Here is a 17,362-nt window from a genome sequence, read left to right as displayed (position 1 = left end):
AAATAACGAATCAAAGAACATGTTCTCTAAATATTTTGGGCCAAAAAAGTTATACCAAAAATAATTATTTGAGGTTCATGAAAAGATGTACTAAATTCCTACAAATTCTGTTGCCATCCTAAATTGTCAGCCTTACGGTATGATAAGTTGGACCTTATTTCTAGAGCACCCACTACATATTTCAACATTGAATAAAAGGTGTCACTGAAATTCTGAGCTCTTCTTGCACCCTAGCATTTATTTAGTTAGTCATGCATTACAGGTGTACAAGTGAGAAAAGTGAAAAACCGGGGCCTACCTTGTGCGATATAATGTGCTCCACACTGCCCCTTGGGTGTGTTATCATTAAAAATGCACTACTCATGATTGAGCTTGAGTAACATCATTCCCCTCCCATCTGCTACAGTATGAACTAGGAAACCCTCAATGCCAAGAGCCTAAAACATTAGCACTGGGAGAGAATTGTACAAACATATTTTCCAACAGATATGGTAGATGCAATTTTACCGTTGGCACATAAGTGACATGGTCTTCATATCGTGCACAATGCTGTGTTCACAAATTGAACACAAAATGTGTACATTAAACAACACATTTCATTTTTAAATGATCATTTCCTAAACATAAGCTTGATTACATGTTATGGAAACTTGCATACTATGAGTACCAGATATCATTCACTGGCATCGTATTTTGGGATAAGCAATTAAGATATGGATGGGTAATAAAAGGTACATAAGTTTTCATCAAATGTGCAAAAATACCAATTGTGAACAAGAAAATTGATGAATGAGCAACGTCATGTTTAATTGTTTGTGACCTGCTCCCACAAAATGAGCGCAAGTCGCAAGTTGTGAGTTTGAGACGTTACATTTTTTGTTTTTTCTATTTTTTGGGTTGGATATCTCTTCTCTGACATCTTCATCAACGGTCTAGACTTTACCGCCGGTTTCCTTGGATTGATGAGCCTTGAGTACCTCAACAGCTTCCTCAACCTTTGCGTTGAGCGAGTCGCAGGATTCCAACATGTGAAGCAACTCGGCGTTGTCAATCTCGAGCAACATGCCGGTGATCTTGCCGGACAGGTCTCTGTGCATCTGGTGGATGATGGGGTAGAGTTGAGTTGCTGTTCTTTGGTTATAAACACCTGTAATGGCAGTGGTATGTCCTTTCTAAATGGGGACAGAACAGAAATGCAGTGTCCCCATTCACAAAAGACATGCCACTGACAATACAGGTGTCTTCAAACAAAGAACAGCAACTCAACAGTTGGAATGTCTTGACACTCCCAACTTTTGACTTTTTGTACAAATATGCTCACTGATTTTAAATGAAAACTTAATTTGATTGTATCACAAATGTAGTGCACTGCAAGAGTTCAAATTAATTTTTAATAATATCATTGCAATACATTTTACAACCAAAAACCTTCAATGTATTGTTTCCAACCAGGACCATTCAGCAGCTGATGAGCCTTGCACAGCCTGTTTGCCATTTTATTTGTCTTTGTTGCAAGTACCGGTAACTGATTACCATATCAATTGAGTCAATTATTGGACAATTGTAAAAAAATATGAAATTTGACTTTCACTCATAGTTATTGATACAATGTTACTGAATATTTATAAATAGCCATCTATTTGCATAATGTCTGTAGTTGAAGAAACATTCCACACTCCAATCCATGGTCTATAAATAAGATGCTCTTTGGTGCTCCCCCTTCCCCATGTGTCCTCTGTTCTCATTTATAAAAAGAAATTTAAATAGACTGCTATAAAAATTCACCAATGTAGATAAATCCTGGCTGTGGTGGTTAATCTACATTAAGCTGATTAGGGTATTGCTATTTCAGTGATGGTCATAACCATACCAACATTTTTTCTATGACACCAATTCTGAAGTTAACTAACTACCAATAACAGTGTATCTATTCAAGTATTGCAGTGCAAGTGACATTTCCACTTAACTGACCCAAGTGGCTGTAATGATTTAATAATCCACAGTAGGTCACATCCACATCAATTTAAATGGTTATCTATCTTCCTTACTGTGTCATAATCAGCCATACCTTTAAAATTAACATTGGATGAATTGTATCAATGGGAAAATTTGTGACAGAATATAAAGAGTGTATTATTTTTATAAGCTATGCAGCTATGCTAGTTTATAAAGAAAGGAAAGGTGTGAAAAGCTCAGCTTTCAACTTTCTTTGAAGTGTACTATAATAGTCGTCCTGTAAGAACAAGAATTTTATGACCACATTTACATAATTATGTGTAAGGCTTATTCACAATCAGATGTACATGGATGTATGTATGACAATGGATGAGCAAGCAAATTGCACATTTCAAAGAACCAAATAAACTTGGGGTTCACTGATATCATCTTACATTTATGTACAATGAACAAACAAATAGTCATCATCTCTATGAGGCCCAAGTGCTTGCTCTTTATCATGGTTTATGTTGCTATGAATCACACAGAACTGAAATTTGTTGCATCCAAATAAGCCAGAATGGAACCTTCCCTGATCAACCATACTTTCATTGCCCGTAGTTTCCCTCAGTTCAAACACTACTCATCACTAAGACTTGATTGAATTCTCAAACATATTGCTGGTTGACCAGTGCATAGGTCACACGAGGCCATGTTGGCCAGTCATGTCCCACATAGAAATGAACAACATTAACTGAATCCACAATGCAATGCAAGAAAACCAATTACTAATGTCATGTCCTTGTGGAAACACGTTTGAGTCTTCACCTGTCTTTTAGCCCAAGTACATATTAACCCTTTATATGACATTTCCAAAATGACACAATTCAATGAAAACAAATAAATTAATTGGCCATCAAGGATTTGAACTCAAGACCAACATGTAGGCTTTCATTTAATGCTATCTACTGTAGATAACATCCACACAGAAAAATCATGATCAAACAAATCATGGCATTTAAAGAGGCACTGGTAACAGCCTGTATAAATATGAACATTTGATGGTTAATGTTTACATAAGTACTAACATTAGCAATTCAATGAAATCAATCAACACAGATGTACAATATACATGAAATGCACATACAATGTATCCACCACAGGATTGGCATAATTCCACAGGCCAATTAACAAATATAACCTTCACATCACTCTTACAAAAGAGGCTACATGTTATAATTTTCAGAGCCAGCAGGCAAGCAGGTCTTCAGCAATGCCACACATCTACAACATCAATGACACAACTTTCTGTAATTGTAATCATCTTTGACAACAAGATGTCCCTTCAGCGATAATGACCTGCTTGGCTTAATTAATGTTTTAAAGGGCTACTTGTGGTCACTTGCTTCAGATAGATGAGCAATAGAGCAGAATTTACACTTTTTATTCTGAGACTAGACATTTTTTTCTGACCAATGAAGTTGAGTGTTCTTTCTAAACACGTAGATGTAAGAACAATAAACAATCCATCTCATTGGTCAGATTTCAGTCCCTCATTCAGCTTGTTTATACTGAGCACCGCGCTTTCACCTTCACCCGCATTTTAATCCTCCCACCTTCATCGGGTCGTTTCTACTGCAAATGCAGGGTAACAATTCAGCCATGTATTTAGTGGGGAGAGAAGTCCAGAAAATAGTTTTTATGACCTTCAAGGTCAGAATTTGAATGCTAATACTGTATTGTAGTAAGCTAACTTCCGGTGTCACCCGCAAAATCGTCACCCAAACTGTTTCTATTGCGAACGTAACCACATATTCACCACCTCAATAGGTGGTTAACGGATTCACTGGCATTACCGCGCATTCCGGGCATGCATTCCCCTTCACCCGTATTCACCTTCATGCGTATTCCTCACATCACTCGAATTCACTCATATTCACACGCAACCGTTTGCTCAGTAGAAACACGCTGATCACTAGTGACTACAAGTACATGCAATATAACTTGGTCCATTTTTACAGATGGAGGGAAGCCATGATCACATCATTTCCGGAATTACCATTTGCCAGTGGCTTGAGCCTTAGAGCCGTAACTACTCCATTTGCCAGGAATTAGTGTAAGTTGCAAGGCATAAGATGCATCTCTCAAAATTATTTCCTGCGAGGCTATAGCCAATGTAGCCATCCTACAACCGGGCCTACAACTTACAAGAAAACAACACTTTTATCATTCAGTATTTAGCCTACAAATGTAAAACTCTTCTGTACACTAAATTTCTATCCACCAAGTACCTTTAATGGTAAGGATGCTTCCAATGCTAGCCATGTAGGTCTTTTTTATTCCACAAACTCAGCCCGAGGTGTTTTCAGGATGTATTGTTTGTCTAGATTAGCACCTTTGGGCGATATATTTCTAAACAATGTTAACAGAGTAAGAAAACGATATTGCCGCTACTGCTGCTACTGTAGGAATATGACGTGGTTTGATGTCACCATCAACATGATCAATAGGGAAGAAGTAGGTGACAGTGAGGTGATGGTGTAGTGCAAATTTATTGTCATCAAATAGATGGAATTTATTGTCAAGAACAATGGGTTGACCTATTTTCGGTCTTCCAATTTAACAGCTGGCCCACTTGCAGTTTAGTAAATGCATGGCATGTATAGATTAATGAATGAATGAAAGAGCAAATTAAATAAATAAATATTTTCTTTGTCCTCTACAATCTGTCATTTATTCCACCTTTGAACCTTGACCCCTCCCCCATCCAATTGGACCAATTCATTCAATGACTTCTGACCACATGTAATTACAAAGTAACTTGTTTGATAAAATTTTTTCCAAAATGACCAAATTTGTTATGTATCGTTCATTTCCACATTTACGGGAGAACAATCTTGTCCTACATATTCAACTGAGCCTAATTGAGCTCATAAATTCCATTATTTATTTCCATATCCATGGGAAGCACATATCTCCATGGTGACATGAAAGCAACCTAGAAAATGGCATGCATTTTGTAAATGTATTTTGTTCACCTTTAATACATGATCATGATGACACTCTGTCAGAGGTTTTCACTAGAATTCATAACATGTTCATCTATCAGGGCACAGTTCTTAAACCCTAATACATTTGTACATTCATTGAATGACCTTAGAAAATATGGGTACAAAAACTCATACTATGCAACTTCAGGTCAAATTTTGTACTATGAGTGTTTAATAAAGGTTATTGAACTATGTAATTGGGATGAGGCCAATGTGGTCCATAGTGTTTTATGAACAGATGATGCGTCATGGCATGGGAAGGATATCTTTATGGGCTGATAAGTTTGAGATCAAATCATGACTTTGCACAGTACATGTAGTGCAATGTGATGTGCGTACACAACTTACAGATAAATTGAAACAAAAGATTTTGTATAATCAACTTTGAGGGAAACTTTCAAGACCGTCTAATTATAAATGAAGTTGAGTGTTGAGTATTTAAATGATTATTTCCCAGGGATCACTTGAAGATGCTCATTAGTTCAATATTCAATATTTTTCTTAACACCATTGCCGATTGGCCAAAAAGAAGTTATCATTATCAATTGGACCAATCAGCAACATTGTTAGAATAATTTCACCACACAAAAATATTGGGGTGAATTATTTGCAAAGCTCCATTCTGATTGGTGATTAAAGTGAAGATATCATGTAATTGACCAATCAGTAGCAATGTTAGATCGGCAGGTAGTGCTCAAGGGGTTAAAGTTGAAATTAAGCACAGAGTAACAGGTGTGATTGGTCAATATTGTCTTAGCAACTAGATCGGATCTATTAAAAAAAAGGATGACATCAAAAGCTTTGCAATCGTAAAGCCTACCATTAATTTTGGACTACACACAGCTGGTATAGCAATATAAAACAAGGTTCACATCCAGGTATCTGCCCGGCCCATCCGAAGTCTCTTCAATATATCTGATTATCTTTTATCCATAATTAATACTGTGCTTCTAATGAAGATATATGTAGTGAACGTTGTTACGCCTTTCGGTCAGTGCAATTTAAATAGATTATTCCCAAAATAATTGGTGATTGGTCATTTCTGAGGTACCCAAACTTACACTGTCACAAACAACTACTGGTCAGTGTGCTCACTCATATTTTGGTCATAAATTTAGATATTATTTTATCCGTCCTATGTAGTTACTATTCAGAATGGTTTTTACGGGTATGAGCAATAATAAATAAAGACTGGTAAGTGTTTGAAATATATGCGTTTGAAAATTAATATATAAAACCAAGTTCAGTGTTCGAAATAAGGAAAATATGGAGGTTGTCCCGAGGACAACTAAAGCATAAATTTTGCTTGTCCTCAAAACATTTTGGTTGTCCCAAAATGTGTCATACTTTGGAGGTAAAATATAGTGGTTGTCCAGGGGATAAGTACATAGCTCAATTTGGTTGTCCCCAGTGATTTTTGGACAAGAGGACAAGAGGATAAGTGCTTAACCAAGCAATTAGTCAGTCAATCAATCAATAAATGACAATTTAAGATACAATAATTTGTTGTCTTTATGTGTCTTCATTTGGCAACATTTACTGCATTTTGTAGGTAATTTTTAAGAGTAGGTATAATGTTCAATTTGAATCATGCTACATGTAGATATAAATTTGCTATTAGGCGACGAAAAAAGAAAACCCTGTTCTATGGGCCCGGCCGACCCAGATTTTGAACAAATTGGGAAACAATTTTCCTGTACAAATTTAAACAATTTCAGGAACAACATTTTTTTTGTACAGATTTTGCTGATTTTCTGAGTCATTTTAAAAAAAAAGACCGACCTACCAGCCCAAACATTATTGTTGAATATAGCATATAAACCAATCCATGTCATGAATACTAAATCACACTAGTACTGGAGAAGAAAGAAGTGCAGATTTGTTAGGCCCAGGGTTCACGTTAACCTGCTTTGTTTCATTATATCGTCTTTGGGGCATTTTAGACAATCAAATTATAGCTACTTTTTAATCCACACATGTAGATTGTTTCTTTCATAATTCACTTACTTCAAGTGAGGAACATATTGCAACAAATTAGTCAGTGTAAACTGATATTCAATGATGTGGTGACGACAAAAAAAAACCTAGCATTTATCAATCTCCTAGAACAAGCTCGACAGGGCCTTTGATAGTTTATTATATTCAAGTTTGACAATTTTTGTTATTGTCATGATCATTGTGTAATAAAGACAAATTTATTTAAAGACGGCTATAAGTAAAAAGCTTTTCGCAAACTTTTAATTGATCTTTGTCGAACTATTCCTTCACAACATGAGGAAAACTCTTGAGCTTTCATGAATCACACTTTTCACTCCTCTTTTCCTTCTTTACTAATCGTTGCCCAACCAACGTTATTGGTGGTGTGCACCCTTATACCGACTCCCGACAGACAGGCGTGTCGAGTCGCGTCACGTGTCACGCCGACCTAGGCAATGCCGTAAACATCCGCAGTTCAGAGTATATACTTGAAAATCGTATTGAAGCCCAGCGACAATCTTTGCGTATTAGCCAATGACAAACTGTGATTGTATGCATCTGTATACAATGCGCATGCCCCATGCCGCTCAGCGAACGCTCAGCATGAAAGTATAAAGCAACAAATGTTACGAACGAACTGAAGGACAGGGTTAATGCATGAGGTCTTATTCGCACCTTTAAAAACATTGAATTGGTTACTGATTTACTTACAAACATGAGCACACACTTGCAGGTTTACCACGTTCCTTCCTACAATAGATCTTGACTGTTTCTCCTGCATTCAAATAATTTTACCTCTATATATTGTCCAGCAAACAGGTTGATAATGTCCCCCCCTAGCAGCCCTCTGTAGATTTGAAACCTTCTTATTGGTAATACAGTTGTATATCTATAGATGCATTTTCCTAAATTAAAAACAAAATCCACACATTGGTTTTCTCAATAATTGCAAAACCTTGCGTCTTATTTCAAGAGATGCGCTTGTAGATTTGCTTCTGAAGATGATGGTGATGAATATTTAAAGAGAAGGTCATACAAAGGACACCATTCATCTGTGACTATAATTACAGGTACAGGACTATTATTAGTCGCATTACTTCCTCTTACTGTGTGTAAACTAGTGTTGAATAAAGGTAATTTACTGAAATCCTTTACATTTTACCCTCATATCATTTTAGAGTAACATCAGTGGCAGCACCAGGAAAAAAATTTCGGGGTGGGGGGGGGCATTGGGAGGGCAAAGTGAATTTCAGGGGGGGGCAAAATCAACCAATTTTGTGCAAAATTGCTGCAAAAATGGGTGTTTTTGTTTGGGCAACGGGGGATAGAGTTTGACTGAGGGGGCATTTCCCCCATGTTACAGAATTTATTTTGTAAAGAGAGAGGGTGGCCTATCTTCTTCAGAATTTATTTTGCTTACTTTTGTTTTATTATTCTAATTTACAAAGAATGATAAACAAAATGTGTGTTAAAGTGAGTAACTTCGAAGGCACCCATGCTTCTGAATACAGGTATTCTGTACAATTTGCACAGTACAATTTGGAATACTTGGCTGTCAAATTGAATTTTCTTTTAAACCTTAAGACTCGGTAACTGATAAAAGGCAAATGGGCTTTTACATTTTTTGCTTTTGAAAACCAAATATGTAGCTTATAATCTTGACAATCTGGTTATATAGGCCTATAACCTTAGGTGGGATTGGTATACATCTGTGCAAGAAACTTCTGTGATATTTTAATTGTTCATGACCAAGAAACCAGTTAAAAAGCCGTACACCTTTAACCCATAGGAGCTCATAGGGCTTAGTGTTCAGCTTTTGAAGACCTGTGAGCGAAACAAAATCACTTCCTGCTAAAATATCCCAGTATATATTGTAAAAGCTTGCATCTCATTTTCTCATCTGTCTGTATGTCTGTTTCTGCTCTGACTGCCTACCATCCCATGTCGTCCGCCAATAAACCTCCGGTGCTGAATGATTACCCTGGTATTTAGCAATCAACTTGTCTAACCCAACTGTGATCATCTCCAACTAAACAGGATTCACTTGGCGACTGTGTCAGCCTGCTATCACACTTTAACATGGAACATTAATAAGATGTGCATGTGTACATCTAGGGTAAAGCAGGGCATTAGGGACCACCATTTTTAGTTTTCATCATACCTGACTTTTATTTAATCATGTTTCTGTTTTTAATGGTTTCACTTGTTAGAGCTGTTATTCAGCTATGTACCACAGGAAAAAAATCTGCAAAAAATGTGTTCATTTTCAAACACCATGCATTTATTAACAGTGATGTCAAGTGGTCCTTATTGCCCCAATGGTGGGGCATTAGGTACCACCAACTAGTAGTAGTACCATGTTTGTTGACCATTTTGAGACCTTGAATCATTCTTTAAAAGAGTTTCTTTTTAGAAGTCTTATATCAGTATGGTGTTTATTTTATGTGAGGAACAACTGACACATGCAGTCTTTGTCTTTCCAGTCCTCTTCCGAGCCCACAACTTCTCCATATGCAAAATTTCAGAAAGGTTTACAAAACATGCACTGGAGTCAACCTCAACCAATGTGACCAATGTCCTCCAGTCCACAATCATGAGCTTTAAATACAAAGTGCACTGTACATAATTATGTTTCTCTTACAATGTACATAACCACCTGTTTGGGGCTTTTAATTTTGCACCTTCTTCTCAATATAGTAATCAATTTCAAAAATTTTGCTACAGTAAATCCATAATTGCGATAATGTGGATTCAATCAAGATGAAAAACTATAATACCGATACATTTGTTTTCACTAAATGACAGAATGCCATCCTGTTTTACATATTTTTGATTGCCGTAATAATATTCGGAACAGTTGTGGAGAATCTGTATTATATATTTCAGAGATATGATACTAATAGACTTCACCTGTTGTATATTTCAATGATTTGTAAATGATAACAATAGTTTCCAACGAAATATGAGACAAACCATTAGCATCGGTTACTAAAAGATAAACATCAATGCATATCTTGGTATTATAGATTCTGAGCATAACGTGCATGAAGGCGCTACGATAACATTTTGCTCTTGGGAATCAAGATCAGCTTACACAGCATTGTATTAAAATCTCCATCACAAACTTAACACATTTGCAGATGGGCACCCAGATAATAAATTTGCATACAAAGCCCTAACAGCCAATGAGAATTTGATAACTGACACTGCTTGATTTAATCAGCCAATCAGGACCCATCTTTGATTTTTGCAATTGGCAATATAGAGTCAATACTAACATGAACTCAGAACTGTGTAAATTAAACAAAACTGATGATATTAAAATCAATCAATATTGCCCAAGATGTGAAATAGAATTTCTGAACCACTTATCAACATTTGAAAATATCCAAAAATAATTTTACACATGCATCAACTTCCAATGCATTCACAAGAGTGAAATAAATGACATAATTTATAAATTCAACAGCACATCAAATGTCATCAAAAGTATCAAAGGTAACAGAAAATATACACCAAAGATACCAAAATTGAAAGGGGTGGGGAAAGTTCGGGGGGTTGTCTGTCTCTTTTCATACTTCTGGACCCACATCTTTGTGAGTTGACCAACTCCCCTACACTTGACAAATTGATATATTTTGTTGTACATTTTGCTGTACATGACTGAACAATTACTCCTTCAACTTGAGTCCAGAATTATAATGAGATTTTTATTTTAATAAAATACTGTCTGGTGGATCAACTTCTTCGAAGGATGACGAATATGTTACTCACAGAATAACAAATCATCAAGAAATACTCACTAGGATCCACAACATTTGAATGTATCTTAGCACAGTTCTATATCCCAATACATTTGTACATTCATTGAATGACCTTTGAAAATATAGGTACAAAAACTCGTACTCTGCAACTTGAGGTCACTATGAGTGTTTAATTAAGGTTGAACTATGCCATTAGGATGAGGCTATTATGGTGCATAGTGACTTAAGTTCTGAAATCTCATGACCTAGATATGAATCTCAGTAAATTCAAGTTTTACATCATGTTGCCAAATGTTTGGTTTCTGTACAGAACATGTTTTCGTTTCATTCTCGAGCTCCAGACTGATATTGCACCATAGTTCCTGTCTGAATCACAATCATGAGACTATTTCATAATCGTCATGACAACTATCTTCAAACATGTTGATAGCTAAGAGGAGGGGGGAAATGACCAACCTGGTTATGTTCTAGTTCACTGCGTAATCTTGCGTTAAAAGCTGCGATGACACATACTCCAGGCAATATTTTAGAAACGAGTTTAGCAAGTTTCTAAGGGGCTTACAAAATGTACTTCATAACTTACACTTGTTTCAACCAAGCATTTATAAAATTGTGATCGTTTTTATTGGCTCATATACATGTAGATAGTTAAACAGCCCTGTATGATGACCTTGTTTGATATGTAATTTCTATAAATTTAATATACATGTAAAAAATTTATCTAATTTTCATTTATTTTATGCAATATTTTACACATTATGTTCTGAAAATGTTCCAAGTGACATCTTGTGAATCATATTATGAATACACACATCTAATCTGCAAATTAACAACCAATTAATGCAAATGAGATGGCAGGAGCCATATTTTGCCAGTTTCAGCCATTTAAAAAACTGCCGTACTCTGAAATATTTTATAGAATACACTGATCTTATAGAAAATAAGCCAATAATGGAATTTACATTTACATACATTGTAGGACTTGCAGTTCTTGAGTTCAGGGCAACAATCAAAACAAAAGTTTGTGGGTTTTTCACCATTCCTGAAAAAAAAAATCATGCACATGGGGCAGAAATGACACCCCTTATATCAAGATTTGGTGATATCCATTTGTCTCAATATGTGCATCCAAACACTGCTAGTCAGTCATGCTCCCCTCCGACGTACCCTTAAAAATGCCTTTGTATTCTAATTGCTATTTTGACTCATCAAATGTTTCAGTCATAGGTCTTCGAATAGAACAAATCAAACAGAGAAAATTTATGTGTTTCTTACTACACCTGAAATGATAATTATGAACATCCTGATTTCCAAGTGAACATTCAATTAACCACTTAGTCTTAAGATTAAATGTAACCACCTTATCTTAAACATCTTATTTCCCCTTTAAATGTCACTACCACATAACAGTGTAATGTGTGCTGTGGGCAAGTCATTACAAAGGTGTTTAATGTAATGTAGTACAATGTATAGAAGTACATTGAAATATTTGAGTAAATGGTACTTTCCATGGAACAATAATGTAATTCAGGATATGCATGCTAGTTTACATAAATGGAAGATTAATATCATCTTACTTTTCCAATACAGTACCATACTGTGCTGTGCTTGTCGTGGCATTCAAAATCTTGTTATTTTCCTGGTTTGGTTTGTACAAATGTACAAGTTTCAGAAGTCATGAAATAATGTACCTTTATTTTGTGCTGGGTGTGATATTAATCATTATACCAACAATACAAATGTAGACAGTGAGACAGTTCAAATATTTGGTAATTTTGCCTCATTTTAAAATAATAGTTTTTTCATAATTTATTAAATTTTTCACAAAATGGCTATAAAAGTATCAGCTTCAAGCAAATCTCAGTCCATACCATAATAGAGAAAGTCAATTAAATTATTGTTGTAATACAGTTGGTACATTGTATATATTCTGTTTTTTCACAAAATTGCAATGTTTCATGCATCCTAGCACTTCTATGATCCCAGTCTATAGTCTCTGTCTCGTCTTACAATGTACGTTAAGAGTTATGTAGGCCTGGCATTTTCGGGTAATTTTGTACCGGGTACCAGCGCATTTTTGGGCGGGTAGCGGGTACCAAATGCAGGGACACTACAAAACCAAAACAAAAAAAAACTTAAAAAACAAAAACAAAATTTTTTTTTTAATTTCGGGTACCCGGGGAGGGTATTTCCTACCCGGGTAATGTAATCTCGGGCGGGTACCCGCTAGCCCGCCCGAAAATGCCAGCCTGAGAGTTATGTTATGTCCGACTTGCAGTGGCAGATTTGAATCACAAGGAACAATTTATCCATATGCTGGCAACGCAACCGCGTAAATGCGCTGATTCAAATCTGCCAATGCAAAAATCCAACATGGCGTTACTTTCAACTTGAGATGAGACCGACTGGAGCAAGTCTGGTACCTGCCTAATAAAATAGGAATGACAAAATCTGTTACAAAAACTTTCGTTCTGCAACACAAAAGATTTAAACCAAGCAGTGTATAAAAATTGGAGATCACTATAAATATAATAGACATAATGATCAATTGGCAAAAACCATTCATGATCAATTGGCAACGATGAAATTCACTGGTGCTCCTGACAGCAGAGGAAATTCCATAATATAGTATGATGTGAATTTATGTCATCAGGGCATGCTTTGATCACTTGGATTTTTGATTTTGTAAAAAATTCTGTGTAACTTACTAACTTCACCATAATTTTGGACATTACACCCGTGTTTGTGGAATTAGTACAAAAAACAAAAATAGACCTCACCCTGCAGGGGGGATGAGGGAACCAAACCCTTGTCCATATCATAGAAAAGGAAAAATCTTTAAAACAAGAAAAAAACCCAGTTTGACCGGAACAGGTAAAAACACATGCAGGATGTGGTCTGCAGTATGTAGTTCAGTAGAAAGCATGGCATATGACTATTTACTGTTGAGTGTTGACAGCATAATAGCAAGATAAATTCTTAAACTTGAAGAAAAGTTTGAAATAATTACCTTCCATGTGCATGAAAATCTAATTTGACTTCACTCTCCTCATTATTGACAGATCTCCTGGCTCTTTCATGTTTGGCATGAAGCTCTGTTGGGTCATAGGTCAAGGCTTCATAATAATTGATGAACTTGTTTAATTTGACAGCAACTGTAAGAAAAACAATAAAATTATAAACTTGAGAATCACACTATTTAAAAACTAAAATGTTAAGAATCCACCATTACTTTATTTTAAACATTATGTCACCAACTGTTGTACAACAGTACAATACAATGTATAATGGCCCAAGCATCAGAATGATTTCCAATGCTACTATGTAAGTGCTTCATTTTACATATATGTGTAGTCACTTGCTTGATATTTTCCTACAGATTTGCAGGTAAGCAACTGAATTAGTGCTGTCCAGGGGGGTTGACACAGGGGCTGTCTCAGGGGGTGCTGTCCCAGGGAGGGGGGAGGGTGACAGTGTATGAAATATGCCTCAGAGAGCTACTGGCCAGCCGAGCCTGTATAAACTCTAAAAAAATTACCATGGTGTGCAACTGCAAATGTGCGACTCTCTTACCACCCAGGTGTGGTCAAGGGAGATTGCACTGGAAGAGCTTGTCACTTGCAACGTACAGCACGTATTATGTAAAAGGTATTTTGCATGAATTTTTGGGGAAAGCACTCTGTCTGTGATGATTGATGTGGCAAAAACTTTTCCAGCCAGCTTGGCCTGCTAACTGGACTGCTAGTCAGGAAAGTTACCGGCCTAACCAAAAAGTTACAGGAAAATGGCCGGTGGATATTTCGAACTCTACAGGGGGCTACACTAGACTGCTGCCCTCAGTCGTCAACCATCTGGATTGACGACTGAGAAAACTACATGGAAAAAAAGTGACGGATTTTGCAACAGGATTCCTGTGGCATAGAGCGTCTTGCAGTTGTGTCCAAATTGACCTTTTGACCGAGTTTGTTGTTTTTAGAAGTTCAGAGCGCGATCTTGTCACAGCGGGCGCGGTACCGGCGCCGCTAGTCAGTCGCGCTACAGCGCATAACCAAAGTCGCATTGAATAGTTTTCAGAAGTCCGTCATGATTTGGGCTGTAAGATAATCAGTCGTCACTACGAAGCATGACAGTACATGCGAAGTGTAGACGGCTGATTGGAATTAGTCTAGGGCTACACCCCTTTGTCCCTTGGCTATGCCACTATTAGATAGTGCATATATTAAGTACAATATTTCTTTGTACAAGTACATTGTATAACATTATTATGTACTTTACCCACACAGCATTATCCTTATTTACAGCTTAAGAATTATTTACCCGAGAAACTCATTTGAAACAGTATGTTTGTTTTTTGGAACATTTCAAATACTTTTAGTGGGATTTTAGCGGGTTCAAATACTGTACTTCAAAATGTTCTAATCAGAGCATGTCGCTCGCAACTGTGGCAAAAAGGTATTTTGCATGAATTTTTGGGAAAAGTGCTCTGTGATGATTGATGTGGCAAAAACTTTTCCAGCCATCTTGGCCTGCTAACTGGACTGCTAGTCAGGAAAGTTACCGGCCTAACCAAAAGTTACAGGAAAATGGCGGTGGATATTTCTTGAACTCTACAGGGGCTCCACCCCTTGTCCCTTAGCTATGCCACTATTAGATAGTGCATATATTTATGTACAATATTTAAGTACATTGTATAACATTATAATTACAGTATATGTACATGTACTTTACCCACATTATACAGCATTATCCTTATTTACAGCTTAAGAATTATTTACCCAGCAATCTTATTTGAAACGGTATGCTTGTTTTTTTGGAACATTTCAAATACTGTACTTCAAAATGTTCTAATTAGCATTACCAATACCAAGGGTTATGGATTAACCTTTACACCCATGTCCAAGCCAAAATAATGGATGAGGTGCAGCCGAACCCATTGTTTTTAGTTTTTAGTCTGCGAAGGACACATTTTAAATCTTCTTCTTAGCGTGTCCAAGCGCGAGGGTCAAATCGCCCGAGCCAATAGCTGAGTGTGAGCAGAATCGTTGAATTCAGCTAGGTCCTCATGTGTGCAATGTTGCCCCATCTGTGGACAGACCAACAGGTGTTCCATAGTCTGTGGAACCGTTCCACACTCACAGGTAGTGTTTTGTCCTTCTGGTAGGTATCCCCATTTCTGCAAAGCGACCTTGCACCTTCCGACCCCTGATCTTAGTCTGTTGAGACGTGGTAGCTGCTCACTGGGTTGCAGTCCCATAGCTGGTGAATTGGGAGATCTCTCTTTCCACAGGGTGAGTCTTTCCGCTTCCTTGGAGACTGTCCCGAGAGGATGAACTTTGCTTAGGAAGCTTCCGCTGGATCTAAGGCGTTTGGGTGCAGCAGTCTGGTTGAACATGGGGTGCTTTATATCAGTGGTCTGACGCTCACGCTCTTGCATGCTGGTCACTTGTCGGTGTATATCTGGAGGGGCTATAGCAGCTAAGGTGTAGAGACTCTCCGTTGGTGTTGATCGGAGGCATCCAGTGATAAGTCGACAGCATGAGTTGAGTGCTGGGTCCACCTTCTTGGCATGAGTTGATCTTCCCCACACTGGGCAGGCATATTCAGCACTAGAGTAGCATAAGGCCAAGGCTGTTGATCTGAGAGTGTCTGGTCGGGCTCCCCATCTGGATCCAGTGAGCTTGTTCAAAATGTTGTTTTGTGAACAAACTTTGCTCCTTGTCTTCTCAATGTGGCTCTTGTATGAGAGTGTACGATCTAGAGTGACTCCAAGATATACGGGTGTTTCACAGTGCTCTAGTGTGGTTCCAGACCAGGTCACCTTCAGTTGACGTTTAGCTTCACGGTTGCAGAGGTGGAAAGCACACACCTGTGTCTTGGATGGGTTGGCACGGAGGTAGATAATAATGTATTTGGGTGACAGAAAATGGTACACCATATTTCTTTTCTTTTACCACAAGAGAATATAATTGTTTTGCCCTAATATTGTATGTTGTTTACTTCTTGATGACCTAAATGTGAAAGTGTGCATTGCAGACATTGTATGTGTCTGTGATGAGAAGTGATCAAAAAAGTGATTTTACACTTTTCATCCAAATTTCATATTTTTATATCGTATCAGTTAGTGGAGTGCGCCCTTAAGTAGGTTTCTAAACAAAGCGGCGCAATCGCTTTGCGCACATGCAGAAGCGCTATCTGTGGAAATTGAGTTTCTAAAAACAATATTATTTCAGTTGAATTTGGGTTTCGCCAGGAAGCGGCTGAAGTCAAATTTCACTCCGGTCTTTGGACCGTATTTGGTGATTCTTCATATGATCAAACTGGAGGTGATTTGTGTGATTGTTTGACGTGTTTGCTGAGAAACTTTTTCTAATACCGCTCGTAGAAAAAGGGAAATTCCCTCGCCAGGTTCCCGCATCTTCACAGTGTCCAAGAGTACTGCTTTGCCTTCAGTTGCGCCTGCAGGGTAAAATTGCGTATGTACTATAATCGTGTGTTACCACGTGACGCTTAATATCAAACTGCATCGATTGTGCTTCGCTATACTGGAAGACAGAGATAAAAAAAAACCTAGTTTGCGTCTGATGTCATCTCATCTGTCAATCAAACTCGAGCACGGTTTGTTTACAAGTGTCGTGA

The 17,362-nt window shown here is 37.3% G+C and overlaps 1 protein-coding gene across 1 annotated transcript in view; it reads right to left on the bottom strand.

Annotated features, from left to right (window-relative positions):
* The window catches only part of LOC140154376 (disintegrin and metalloproteinase domain-containing protein 10-like), a 46,159-nt gene that overhangs the window by 24,429 nt on the left and 4,368 nt on the right, over positions 1–17,362 (bottom strand). Inside the window, exon 2 of the mRNA XM_072176945.1 lies at positions 13,737–13,881. Within this exon, the coding sequence (XP_072033046.1) occupies positions 13,737–13,881 (145 nt within the window). The remainder of the gene's footprint in view (positions 1–13,736; positions 13,882–17,362) is intronic.

This window comes from Amphiura filiformis, chromosome 1 (assembly GCF_039555335.1).
Source record: "Amphiura filiformis chromosome 1, Afil_fr2py, whole genome shotgun sequence".
Taxonomy (NCBI): Eukaryota; Metazoa; Echinodermata; class Ophiuroidea; order Amphilepidida; family Amphiuridae; genus Amphiura; species Amphiura filiformis.
The sequence above is the reverse complement of the archived record's forward strand: the minus strand, read 5'-3'. Positions and strand labels throughout refer to the sequence as shown.